This window comes from Homalodisca vitripennis, chromosome 5, assembly GCF_021130785.1.
Source record: "Homalodisca vitripennis isolate AUS2020 chromosome 5, UT_GWSS_2.1, whole genome shotgun sequence".
Taxonomy (NCBI): Eukaryota; Metazoa; Arthropoda; class Insecta; order Hemiptera; family Cicadellidae; genus Homalodisca; species Homalodisca vitripennis.
The window spans coordinates 20,581,221-20,594,701 of record NC_060211.1 but is presented as its reverse complement, the minus strand read 5'-3'; the positions used below and the strand labels follow the sequence as shown (position 1 = coordinate 20,594,701).

Genomic DNA, 13,481 nt, shown 5'->3' with positions numbered 1-13,481 from the left:
AGGATTCCATCATCCTACTCGTATAATGATTAAATGAAATATCATCTCGATTGTGGTTTACTATTTTTATTATTTAAGACTATTTGACTAGGGAATTTCAGCTATAGGTCTCTGGCTAGATGTACTTTTAAGTTGTGACACTGTTAAAGTTATTAGACACAAGGTGTTGTTCAAAGAATAGTGTATATTCTTGAGTGCAACCACACATTTGAGTTTGGTTGGACTGTGCGTATCCATGTAACAAATTATCTTAAAATATCCTCTCAAAATCAAAAAAAGTACCAATAGACCTGTGTAAATATCTAGAATTTAAGGAAACTTTAAAAAAGTGTTAAAATAAAAAATGGTAAATCTGTAAACTATATTTCAATACACTAGGCCAACAAACTTGCTTTATACTTTTATTTGTAAATATATATTAAAATTCAAATTTCTGGAAGTTAAGTATATTGAATTACATCTATAAATGTTATTTGTGTTGGGTAACGTATAAATTAAAATTATAAATATATGTTGATACAAGGTTTACCCTCAACATTTTTAGATAAAGGCAAACTACATTCTGAGATAACCTTATCATTCGTACTTTGAAAACTTAGATCAAATAGCTACTTAAATGAATTCTTGTCCAAAAATGTGATCTGAAGAGTCAGAAGGTATCTGATTACAACTTAATCTCTACATATTGTCTTATTGAAGCCATGTTGTGGTATGTAGGTGATAGATCCAGATAACCCATCCGGCAGCGCAGACTGTGTGCGGATACTGCTGCTGCAGTTTTCCTGCCTGTTGGTGGAACAGGCCTTGCCACACACACATGACACAGCTAACAAGGCCAAACTGAGGCGACTTATGACCTTTGCTTGGCCCTGCTTCATGGAGAACAACTGTGTTGATCCAGCTACACGTTACCATGGACATTTACTATTGTCACACATCATTGCCAAGTTTGCCATCCCCAGCCTTCCTTACAAGAGGATTGTCCTGAAAGGTGAGAGCTAATTAACTGTGTTGATCCAGCTACACGTTACCATGGACATTTACTATTGTCACACATCATTGCCAAGTTTGCCATCCCCAGCCTGGCATTATTTTTCGAAAATTCGCATGTTATTTGTCAATATATTAAAAGAAATGCATAAATAGCTGTTCGGGTGTGAAAGGATTTTCCACATACCATGAAATTATATTGTCCTTGTCATAGGAATTTGATCATATTAACACATACCTTTTTTAAACAGTTCAATTAGTTGATATATGCGTTAATGCAGTTTCAACTTCTATCAATCATGTTGTGGCGTAGTATTAAAAATATGAATTATCCATCCGGAGTCGTCATAGCTTAAAATTAGAAACAACACAATAAATAAATAACAAGACATGCTATACTTAATAGACCTATCATACACGACTTCTTTGTATGACATGATATCGCGACTGGCTGGACAATGTCAAGGCACTTTTACAATTAAATACGAGGATGGTCTAAAAAATGTCCAACCTCAACATGAAGATGGCAGCACTCCTAAATAAAAGCTAATGAATTTGGTTATTCATCTGTTGACAGTTACTTACCAAAGTTTCAACTATTTTGGACATGCAGTTTTTGTGTAACAGTCGTTTGAGTGAGTTAATGTTTTTTTGTGAAAATGGATAAAATAAAGTATGGAACTGTTATTTAATTTTTGTTTTTGAAATGAAATACACCTTCGCAAATCAAAGATGTGTTGGATTCTGTGTATGGGAACTCTGCACCATCATTTACTACTAAATTTTGGGCTGCTGAATGTAAACGTGGCCGTAAGAGCTTGGGAAACTGTGAACGATTGGGACGTCCAAAAAATGTAACTACAGACGAAAACATTGCCAAAATTTACGAAATGTTGCTAGACGACTAATTTGTTAGAGATATAGCAGAGGTTATGAACATGTCAAAAGGGTATGTTTGTCACATATTAAATCTATATTTAGGCATGAGAAAGCTGTCCGTGTGTTGGGTGCCATGTTTCTCAGTTTAGACCAAAAACTTGTTTGAATAAACATTTCAAATGCTCTTTTTGCGTACTTTAGGTGAAGTAAATCTGAGTTTTGGCGCCGATTAATTACTGTAGATAAAACTTGGATACACCATTGTACGCCCGAAACAAAAACAATCCTGTTTCACCAAGGCAACGCACTATCTCATACCTCAGCAGTTGCCATGGCGAAAATCCAAGAATTATGGTTTGAACTGCTTAACCATCCTCCTTACTCTCCAGATCTAGCCCCAAGCGACTTCTCTTTGTTCCCTCGTCTAAAAATTGCACTTGGAGGGCAAAGATTTTCATAAAATGAAGAGGCAACCATCTTCATACAAAATTATTTTGCAGAGAAAAATGCTGAGTACTATTTGGACGGCTTACAGAAATGAGAACATTGCTGGAAGGAGTGTATAGTTACATGGAGAATATGTTGAAACATTTTTAGAAAAAATGTCTTTGTATCTTTGTTAGGTTGGAAAATTTTCAGATCGCCCTCGTATTATGTTGAATAAGTAAAGGGAGCTGAAATGTTGCTTCTCATTCAACATAAAAAAGGATCATTTTTAAAATGCTTTTAAATTTCTTACTTTTCTAGCATGTTTAGTTTGCTGCCTTTATCTTGCTGCATTTTAATATTAATTTATGTCAGAAAATGACAGTAGGAGTTGAAACTTTAGTATTGTATACCTCTACTATTTGAACTGTTTGATGAAGGTATTTGTTAATATTAATTGCCTATACGCAGTTTAGTGCTATAATGATGTGGAAAAATACTTTACAGAAGATTTAGTAACAGCTGTAATGAACAGCTGAACATACTCACAGCAAGCTGTCTGTGCTCCAACATTCTCTTAGCTTGTGACACATTCTAAAGGCAAGTTTTGTCTACAGTATTCCACGGTCTACTGAAGGCCCATGCTGTTGAAGTTAGGCAGGTGGTGCGACAAGCTCTGGAAATTCTCACCCCAGCGATGCCCGTCCGCATGGAAGACGGCTACAAGATGTTGACACACTGGACCAAGAAGATTATCGTAGAGGAAGGTCATTCTATGCAACAGTTGTTCCATATTTTGCAACTGGTTGTTCGTCACTATAAGGTAAATTAGATTGACATGTAAATAGAGTTTTTACAAAGACAAAATCAAGCAATTATTTCTTAGGTTTTTAGGCCGTACAGAGAAGTTGGGCTAATTTACTTTTTCTACAGGCACGCACCAGCAATGAAATGTAGTTGTGTAACCTCTGACCTGATAATTGACCCATCTTAAAAGATAGCATTTCTTTCTATCTAAGAGTTTATACCATCAACATTGTATTTGTTCATTAACAGTTAAATACATTTGTACATAATTGATTATAATTTAATATATGAATATTCTTGGAACAATTGAAAAATATTTTAATTTGTTACAACCAGTAATAATTACACAATTTTCCAATGTAAATTTGTCACCTGAAGATGTAATTGTTGATTTCAAAAGGCCTCACACAAAATACAAATTTACATTAGAAAATTCTGATTATTACTAGTTGTATCGAATTAGATTAATATAGTTTACGTAGTGTTATAATAAATTCATAACAATGATTTCAACTTAATCATATTTTAATTGTAGTCTCAAGTCACTAAAAGAAATGAGAAAAATCAGGCTATAATTTTTGTTGAAAGCTTAAAATTATATTTAGAACAATTTATTTATTTACAGCTTGTTTGTAGCAAGTGTCACTGTCTTGTGGAAGGCAGTTTCCTAATTAATAAGTAATATTATTTTTAATTATTTCAAAGCTTCACATTACAGAACAATTAGCACATCAAAGTGCAGTGACTAACTTTCCTAAGAAAATAAAAACTTCAATCTAAACTTTGAAACTAAATATTAACAATTAATAATAAATATTTTACTACATGACACTAGCAAGAAAAATTACAGTATTATATACCAGGTCTATGAAATTAACGCAATACTTTAGGCTCAACTAATACAAGAAAATAGTACAAAATCAACAGACACAATGAATATTAAGTAAGGGCAACAGTTGATACTACATTAAACAATTTGAAGCAGTTTAATTTAAATAAATACATAAAGAAGTCATAAAAAATTTAGAATTATAATTATAAACTCCGGAAAACGATAGCAGAAACTCACAGTAGTAAGAACTAACATACAAACAAAAAAACATGTAGCATGAGAACTTTATATTGCTCGTTTTACTCCCGATTACACTTATAATATTCTACCAGTTAGACATATAGTACCGAGGGATTAAAAAAAAAAAATGGTGTTGCATAATCAACAGGCATTAGAAAATTTTCAAGAATTGGTATACATTTTAGTACTCTCTGAATGTTATGTAAATCAACTGAAGGGTCACAGAATCCAACAAAAGGGTTTACGGGATGATGTACAGGTATACTACCCGGTGAGACACAACCTGGTACAACACATGGTCAATGCGAATCAGAGACTAAATGGGTTTATGGGATGATGTACAGGTATACTACCCGGTGAGACACAACCTGGTACAACACATGGTCAATGCGTATCAGAGACTAAATGGGTTTATGGGATGATGTACAGGTATACTACCCGGTGAGACACAACCTGGTACAACACATGGTCAATGTGAATCAGAGACTAAATGGGTTTATGGGATGATGTACAGGTATACTACCCGGTGAGACACAACCTGGTACAACACATGGTCAATGCGTATCAGAGACTAAATGGGTTTATGGGATGATGTACAGGTATACTACCCGGTGAGACACAACCTGGTACAACACATGGTCAATGTGAATCAGAGACTAAATGGGTTTATGGGATGATGTACAGGTATACTACCCGGTGAGACACAACCTGGTACAACACATGGTCAATGCGAATCAGAGACTAAATGGGTTTATGGGATGATGTACAGGTATACTACCCGGTGAGACACAACCTGGTAAAACACATGGTCAATGCGAATCAGAGACTAAATGGGTTTATGGGATGATGTACAGGTATACTACCCGGTGAGACACAACCTGGTACAACACATGGTCAATGCGAATCAGAGACTAAATGGGTTTATGGGATGATGTACAGGTATACTACCCGATGAGACACAACCTGGTACAACACATGGTCAATGCGAATCAGAGACTAAATGGGTTTATGGAATGATGTACAGGTATACTACCCGGTGAGACACAACCTGGTACAACACATGGTCAATGCGTATCAGAGACTAAATGGGTTTATGGGATGATGTACAGGTATACTACCCGGTGAGACACAACCTGGTACAACACATGGTCAATGCGAATCAGAGACTAAATGGGTTTATGGGATGATGTACAGGTATACTACCGGTGAGACACAACCTGGTACAACACATGGTCAATGCGAATCAGAGACTAAATGGGTTTATGGGATGATGTACAGGTATACTACCCGGTGAGACACAACCTGGTACAACACATGGTCAATGCGAATCAGAGACTAAATGGGTTTATGGGATGATGTACAGGTATACTACCCGGTGAGACACAACCTGGTACAACACATGGTCAATGCGAATCAGAGACTAAATGGGTTTATGGGATGATGTACAGGTATACTACCCGGTGAGACACAACCTGGTACAACACATGGTCAATGTGAATCAGAGACTAAATGGGTTTATGGGATGATGTACAGGTATACTACCCGGTGAGACACAACCTGGTACAACACATGGTCAATGCGAATCAGAGACTAAATGGGTTTATGGGATGATGTACAGGTATACTACCCGGTGAGACACAACCTGGTACAACACATGGTCAATGTGAATCAGAGACTAAATGGGTTTATGGGATGATGTACAGGTATACTACCCGGTGAGACACAACCTGGTACAACACATGGTCAATGTGAATCAGAGACTAAATGGGTTTATGGGATGATGTACAGGTATACTACCCGGTGAGACACAACCTGGTACAACACATGGTCAATGCGAATCAGAGACTAAATGGGTTTATGGGATGATGTACAGGTATACTACCCGGTGAGACACAACTTGGTACAACACATGGTCAACTCGACTCAGAGACTGGGGTTCAGTGCGTCAGCAACTATAGAGTACCGCAAGCTGGCGGTGGAGCTGGCTGAGGTGATCATCAAGTGGGAACTTCAACGCATCAAGGACGAGTCCGAGGCTACTCAAGTCAAGATTGTAAGACATTTATCTTTATGATTATTTATTTTCTATGAAATAAAATATATCTATTATTAACCCTTTGGTTACCAATGACGTATATTGCCTGTCATCAGTTCGTATCAGCATAATTACCGATGATGGGTAGTGCCTGTCGTGCTAACTTTGTCATTTTGGAGTGAAAAATATTCCCCTATATCGATTATTTTGGCATTTGTCTATACTATTATATCAATGGTCTGTTAAAATATAACATGTTCGATTTTGAAGCTGGTTAACTCTCTCGAAATTGATTGTGGTTTTCCGTTTCATCTGTTGATTGTTTTTATTAGTTGCCGTCTGAAATGACGTTGGGGTAAAATTACATCTTTTCTGAGAGTTTTAGTAACTTTGTGGAGAACATACTCAATGAAAGTAAAAGTAAAGTGAGTGATGTTAACTTTGATGACAAAATTTTGAGTGAAAGTGGTGATGAATAAATGGCTTAACCTTCAAATTTGGGAGTGGCCAAGGCAAGCTAATGAACCACATCATTTTCTTTTTAGTGGTAGATCTGGTCACCTAAATAAGTTATAGACAATAGACAATGCTCTTTATTCATAAACTTGAAGTTTATAATGTTTGTCAATTTTTGCAGCAGTGACATGCATGGACTGCAAACAAGAATTTCTTTAAGAATTGTACCTCAATTGCTCATTGACGTCATTTGGGTCAACCTTCGCTATAATGTTGTTTACAAAATTAAGTGCTAGGCAGAGAGATAATGTACAATAATTCTTTTAATAATTTTTCCATGAACATCTAAATCAAATCAACAAACCATTCTGCATGTTTTTTTAAAAATATAACTTGTTTTAAGAGTTAGCAGGATTAACTATTCCTACTACAGAGGTTAGATAGTTTAGGAAGAGCAGACTTGCTTTGACCAAATTAAAACAAATTGTTCTCCATGTGACAGAGAAATATTTTGTACTTACTGTACATTGTCAATCATTGAAGAAAGAAGTTGACTGGTTTTCAGCTTTTATATATTTATATTTAGTGTTGCCAAATTAGATAGGCAACTTTTGTACTGTAGAAATTAAAAAATAATTGCAGTTCATTATTTATGTTCTTAAGAAAACTAGCTTTGAAGGGAAAGATTACATTACATATAGTTTTCCCATAGTTATTAACAGATGCCATACACAATAAGAATTAGGGTTGGAATAATACATTTTGTACAAAATGTTAAAAAGAGTTACAGCACAAGGTTCCATATATATGACTGTATTTGCCTTTTATTCTTTTTTAAGTGGTTCTACTTTTATAGAACTGTCTCATATTTACTGTTATTTTTTATTAAGTAGTAACACAAAGCCTTCAAACACAAAATTATATGCTGTACTGAAAAAATGTCATTTTTTATCCGATTAGAAAAGTATCTTCTCAAAACATAAACCAATTTTAATTTTGTCAATTACATTAGTTTGATGAAAAGTGGCTTATAATTTATTCTGTATAACACTAAACATATTATTGTTGATTCTCTTGTAAAAGATGAGTAATTTGTGATTTTGATTTGTTTACTACTATAACATGGAATATTTTGTTAAGGAGAGCCAAGAAGGAGGAACGGAGGGGGTGCGCAAATCTGTAGATGATGGGGGCTCGCCGTGGAAACGTATGGCAGTACAGGGACCAGGTGGATTACCTACTCCTGTCGTCACCAAGGAGGATCCTGATATCAGCAAACCAATCGATAGAGCTCATGCTGATACTGTCATTAACTTCCTCATCAAATTGGCCTGTCAGGTAGTATTCGTTACAGCAACTCCCATTCAATATTTATCTATTTACTTTGTTTTGTTTGATGCTATTAGACATGTTTGGATCACAACGTGAACTGATTACAAGCAAAATCATACAATTAGCATCATCTCAGACCATGTCTTCAGTTATTCTTACATCAGATTGTGGTATTTCAGTCATCGTAATATCAGATTCTGTTTGTACTGATGTCAATATGGTTACATCTCCAGTATTTTGTCAAGCCACATATTTTGTTCTTGCTGGTGATGTGTCAAAGGCGAATCCACCAAATCTTCAACGAAGATTCAGATTCAACAATCGAATCTGTCGTTGCCACGTCATTAATTATCAGCTGATCGGCAGTACACAAATTGGTGATCGGTAAAACTATGTACTTGAGTAAATAAATATTTTGTTTACTGTTAGTATTTTTTAAATTTATATTCGTGCATAGTTCTGAGTCTGCAGTATGCAGATTATCATTTGCTAAAGGCCGCCTTACACGTACTGGCAAGCCGGATGTCCTGCCTGAACAGTTGGACTGATCATACCATACACCTGTCCCACAAGCGGTATTTTTTTGTGTAGTGAATTACTTGCAATGCATGTTATGTAACCGAGATGTCCTCCAGTGATGAATATGCGAATGCCATTTTGGCTTTATTGGTAGTCTTAAATGGTAACAGGAAACGGCAAAAAAAACGTGAGTTGTGGTGTAAACTTGTGTTTTAGTTGTCGACGAGGGGTACGTACTCACATGTATATTTAATAAGTGAATTAAAGGGAGTCCCAAAGGATTGGCACAACTACCTTTGAATGGATGAAAGTACTTACCTAAACCTTTGGTCATTGGTTGCTCCTTTAATTGAAAACAATACTGTGATGAGAAGTGCGATATCCTCTCATGAACGCCTTTACAGTTCACTTTCATAAACACTAATAAATTCCTCGAGACACTGATTTTATTTTTCTTGCGACATGTTGTCTGAACAACGCACAAGAACTGTGTCAACCACGCTGGCTCGCAGTCAGGTGGCCAGAAATCCCCACACACGCCCCGGCTGGCCTGAATCATCTTCCGACCAGCCAGATGACCAAATAAATTTTCGTTCAATCACCGGCCCGCCTGAACAGTCCAAACTGACAGGCCAACCTGAGCCCATTTACGCCCGCCCGCTGGATTCCAGTGAATTGTTCAGGCAGAACTGTTCGGCTTGCCGGTACGTGTATGGCAGCCTTAAAGCATATTGATTTAAACATAGCTGGAAGTTAAACCACGATAAAAGTATTTCACCCGACCTTGACTGAAGACATACTCTTATTTCAAGTGTGTTGTAGGTGAACGAGGTGAGTCCTGGAACAACAGGAGTTGGATCTCCTGGAGAGCTGTTGTCAAGGAGATGTGTGGCTCTGCTAAAGATGGCCTTGAAGCCAGAGGTCTGGCCCCAGCAGAATGTGGACTTGAGACTGCAGTGGCTAGACAAGGTGTTCATGGGTGTGGACGTAGCCCCCAAGTCAGCCAAGGAAGCTCCCAACCTCGGTAACGTGTGTACAGCTCTAGAGTTGTTCACGTTCCTACTCACCGTCATGAAGAAAGAGCAGATACTGACTACTATAAAGCCTCTCCAGAGAGGAATAGCGGCTTGCATATCAAGCTCTAATTCCAAGGTAGTGTGTTGTCTACGTTAATTATTTTGTGTTTTATTTATTTTTATTACCATAGAATAATTAGTTATAGAATAATAGAATGGTTTTTTACACTTATTGTTTTAGTTGGATTTAAATTAAAACTTTCAAATTTTATCATTCAAAGAAAAGAAGATATACTGCAGTTCAAAGTAAAGTGCCATGGTGAACCATAGTGCGTGGATTCTACATAACATTGTACACAATGGCACAATAGTACTATGGTATAAAAACGTAAAAATGCACAATAGGTTGGAAAGAACTTTTTTTTCATTTTGTTTTTAAACGGAATATTTCTGGTAGTTCAAGATTCAAGAAATGTTTTATGACATCAATAATTATTTTAAAATTTAAAATTTACCTTTTAATCCGAGGTTTTCTTTTACTATTTTAAATGATATAAACACATTCAATAAAAAATTGGCATACTGAAATAGTTTTATTAGTAAGCATAAAAAGCAACTTATAGTAAAGGAACTACTTAAATTACTTTCTTTAAGGTAATTCTAACAGAATTAAAATACCATTAAATGAACACACACACGCACTCACTCACTCACACTCATACGACTTATTGTATGAACTACATCACATTATACATTGTAGCTAAGTGATTGGTTGCTTTGTATCTTTATTGTCCTCTATGTACCTTAGTCCATGTATCGTGTATCAATCACCCACCATTACTAAAATATGTTACTCGTACAACTAAAGTTATAAAATTAAATTTTTCAAGGCATATATTATACGGATTTTTAATTATTCTTGTAACAGTAATATTTGTATTATTTCCTAATACAATATTTTATATTCATTGATCTATTGTTTGATCTCATTTGAAGGAATTCTTTATTTGTTAATAAGACAACATTAGTCCAACTAAATGTTCCTGTTTTGTTGTAATTTTCTGCCAATCCTCCTTACATGTATACTAAAAGCATATTTTTATTTCTTTAGTTGTTCTTACTGAAATATAATAAATTATAGAAGAATATTTTTTCCGTTGGTGTCATTAATTGTCTCCTGGCCATATCCTTGATTGGTTTCATTGTAATGAGGTTTTAAAATTATTAAATCATTAGTAAACTATCACAGTTTTAAAATTTCTATGCATTTTACATTATTTATGCTAATAAGATAGGTTGTGATAAAATATGTATCTTGTCAACATTACAATACTGCAACTGTGGTTGTTTTTAATTACTTTAATATGTTTTGATTTTAATGTTTTGTAATACATCAAAGGTACAACTGCAGATGTAGCTGTGATTAGGGTTTGTGGTTGGTTTTGTTCATAGTACTAACTTTATAGCAGCGTCTCTTGTGCACCCAAATTATATATAGTAATAAAAAGCTAATATAAAAAGACTGGCTTAGTGGGAAATGACAAATATAACAGGTAGACTAATGAATGGATCAATCAGAATGGTGAAATTTTGGAACTGTTAAGATACGATGATGATGAGTGATTTAAAAGAGAATAACAGTTATTTTAATCTCGGCAACCACTTCTCTTAAATAGGAGTACTTCCCTCTATAGGACTTTGTCTGACTCTAGGTGATCCGCCTGACTCATGGTTTGTTGACTCGCTTGACATCTGTGTTCCCAACAGAACCCTCTGGTTCCCCAGTCGCCTCCAAGTATGAAGAGCTGGAGTGTCTCTATGCTTGTGTTGGAAAGGTAAATAAAGCTATTAACTTATTGACAAACTATATATTTTTTTACAAGCATGATAATATTTAGCAATTATAATACTATATGAATACTAATGCATCCTATAAGGGTTTCAACACAAATCAGTTTGGAGCAAGAATTTTTTGTTAGTATCGATTGTTCCATAATGACAACATTTATAGATAGAACTTTTTAAGTAACATTTGCTTGTGCAATTTATTATGTTTTGAAATAATATCAGAAATATCAATTATCTATCAATAGTTTACCAATAAAGAGTTAGGTATTCTCATATTCTAGGTTGGGGTAGACTGTGTTAAAATGAGTCAACAGTGATTTCGGTTTTTATTGATAAGTATTTATAAATTAAAATATCTTGTGTAAATAAATGCATTATTGTTTAAGCAGTGGTTATGTTATGATATTTATGTTATTATGTCATGTGCTATACAAAATTAATTACACAATATTGATTTAATTTAACTTGGTAAACAGTCACAGATAATCTCTCGAAATATTATTTAGCCCTTAAGGGCTAACCATTAATAGGGGCCAGTGACCTATTAATGAGATGTTATAGGATGTTGTTGCTAATGCATGTCAATGACTAGTTGATTAAGCTTATAGTATAAGTAACATATATAGCCATGGAGTGTAGTAACATTACAGCTCTGTGCCAGGTGATATTTGAGGGCCTAGCCAACTATGAGAAGAACACAACGGCATCATCAGCACCTTGGTTTGGCACATTGATGACGTTGTTAGTAACACATGTCAATGACTAGTTGATTAACCTTATAGTATAAGTAACATGTATAGTCATGGAGTGTAGTAACATTACAGCTCTGTGCCAGGTGATATTTGAGGGGCTAGCCACCTATGAGAAGAACACAACAGCATCTTCAGCGACTTTGTTTGGCACATTGATGACGTTGTTAGTAACACATGTCAATGACTAGTTGATTAACCTTATAGTATAAGTAACATGTATAGTCATGGAGTGTAGTAACATTACAGCTCTGTGCCAGGTGATATTTGAGGGCCTAGCCAACTATGAGAAGAACACAACGGCATCATCAGCAACTTTGTTTGGCACATTGATGACGTTGTTAGTAACACATGTCAATGACTAGTTGATTAACCTTATAGTATAAGTAACATGTATAGTCATGGAGTGTAGTAACATTACAGCTCTGTGCCAGGTGATATTCGAGGGCCTAGCCAACTATGAGAAGAACACAACTGCATCTTCAGCGACTTTGTTTGGCGCATTGATGATGTTGGTAACACCTGTCAATTACTAGTTGATTAACCTTATAGTATAATTAACATGTATAGTCATGGAGTGTAGTAACATTACAGCTCTGTGCCAGGTGATATTCGAGGGCCTAGCCAACTATGAGAAGAACACAACAGCATCTTCAGCGACTTTGTTTAGCACATTGATGATGTTGGTAACACATGTCAATAACTAGTTGATTAACCTTATAGTATAATTAACATGTATAGTCATGGAGTGTAGTAACGTTACAGCTCTGTGTCAGGTGATATTTGAGGGGCTAGCCAACTATGAGAAGAACACAATGGCGTCATCAGCAACTTTGTTTGGCGCATTGATGATGTTGGTAACACATGTCAATAACTAGTTGATTAACCTTATAGTATAATTAACATGTATAGTCATGGAGTGTAGTAACATTACAGCTCTGTGCCAGGTGATATTCGAGGGCCTAGCCAACTATGAGAAGAACACAACTGCATCTTCAGCGACTTTGTTTGGCGCATTGATGATGTTGGTACACCTGTCAATTACTAGTTGATTAACCTTATAGTATAATTAACATGTATAGTCATGGAGTGTAGTAACATTACAGCTCTGTGCCAGGTGATATTTGAGGGTATAGCCACCTATGAGAAGAACACAACAGCATCTTCAGCGACTTTGTTTGGCGCATTGATGATGATGTTGGTAACACATGTCAATGACTAGTTGATTAACCTTATAGTATAATTAACATGTATAGTCATGGAGTGTAGTAACATTACAGCTCTGTGCCAGGTGATATTCGAGGGCCTAGCCAGCTATGAGAAGAACACAACAGCATCTTCAGCGACTTTGT

The 13,481-nt window shown here is 35.6% G+C and overlaps 1 protein-coding gene across 1 annotated transcript in view; it reads left to right on the top strand.

The window, feature by feature from the left end:
• Positions 1-13,481, top strand: part of LOC124361819 (transformation/transcription domain-associated protein) — a 117,777-nt gene that overhangs the window by 51,577 nt on the left and 52,719 nt on the right. Inside the window, 6 exon segments of the mRNA XM_046815815.1 lie at positions 718-991; positions 2,913-3,118; positions 6,048-6,227; positions 7,806-8,003; positions 9,339-9,668; positions 11,245-11,367. Of these exon segments, the coding sequence (XP_046671771.1) occupies positions 718-991; positions 2,913-3,118; positions 6,048-6,227; positions 7,806-8,003; positions 9,339-9,668; positions 11,245-11,367 (1,311 nt within the window).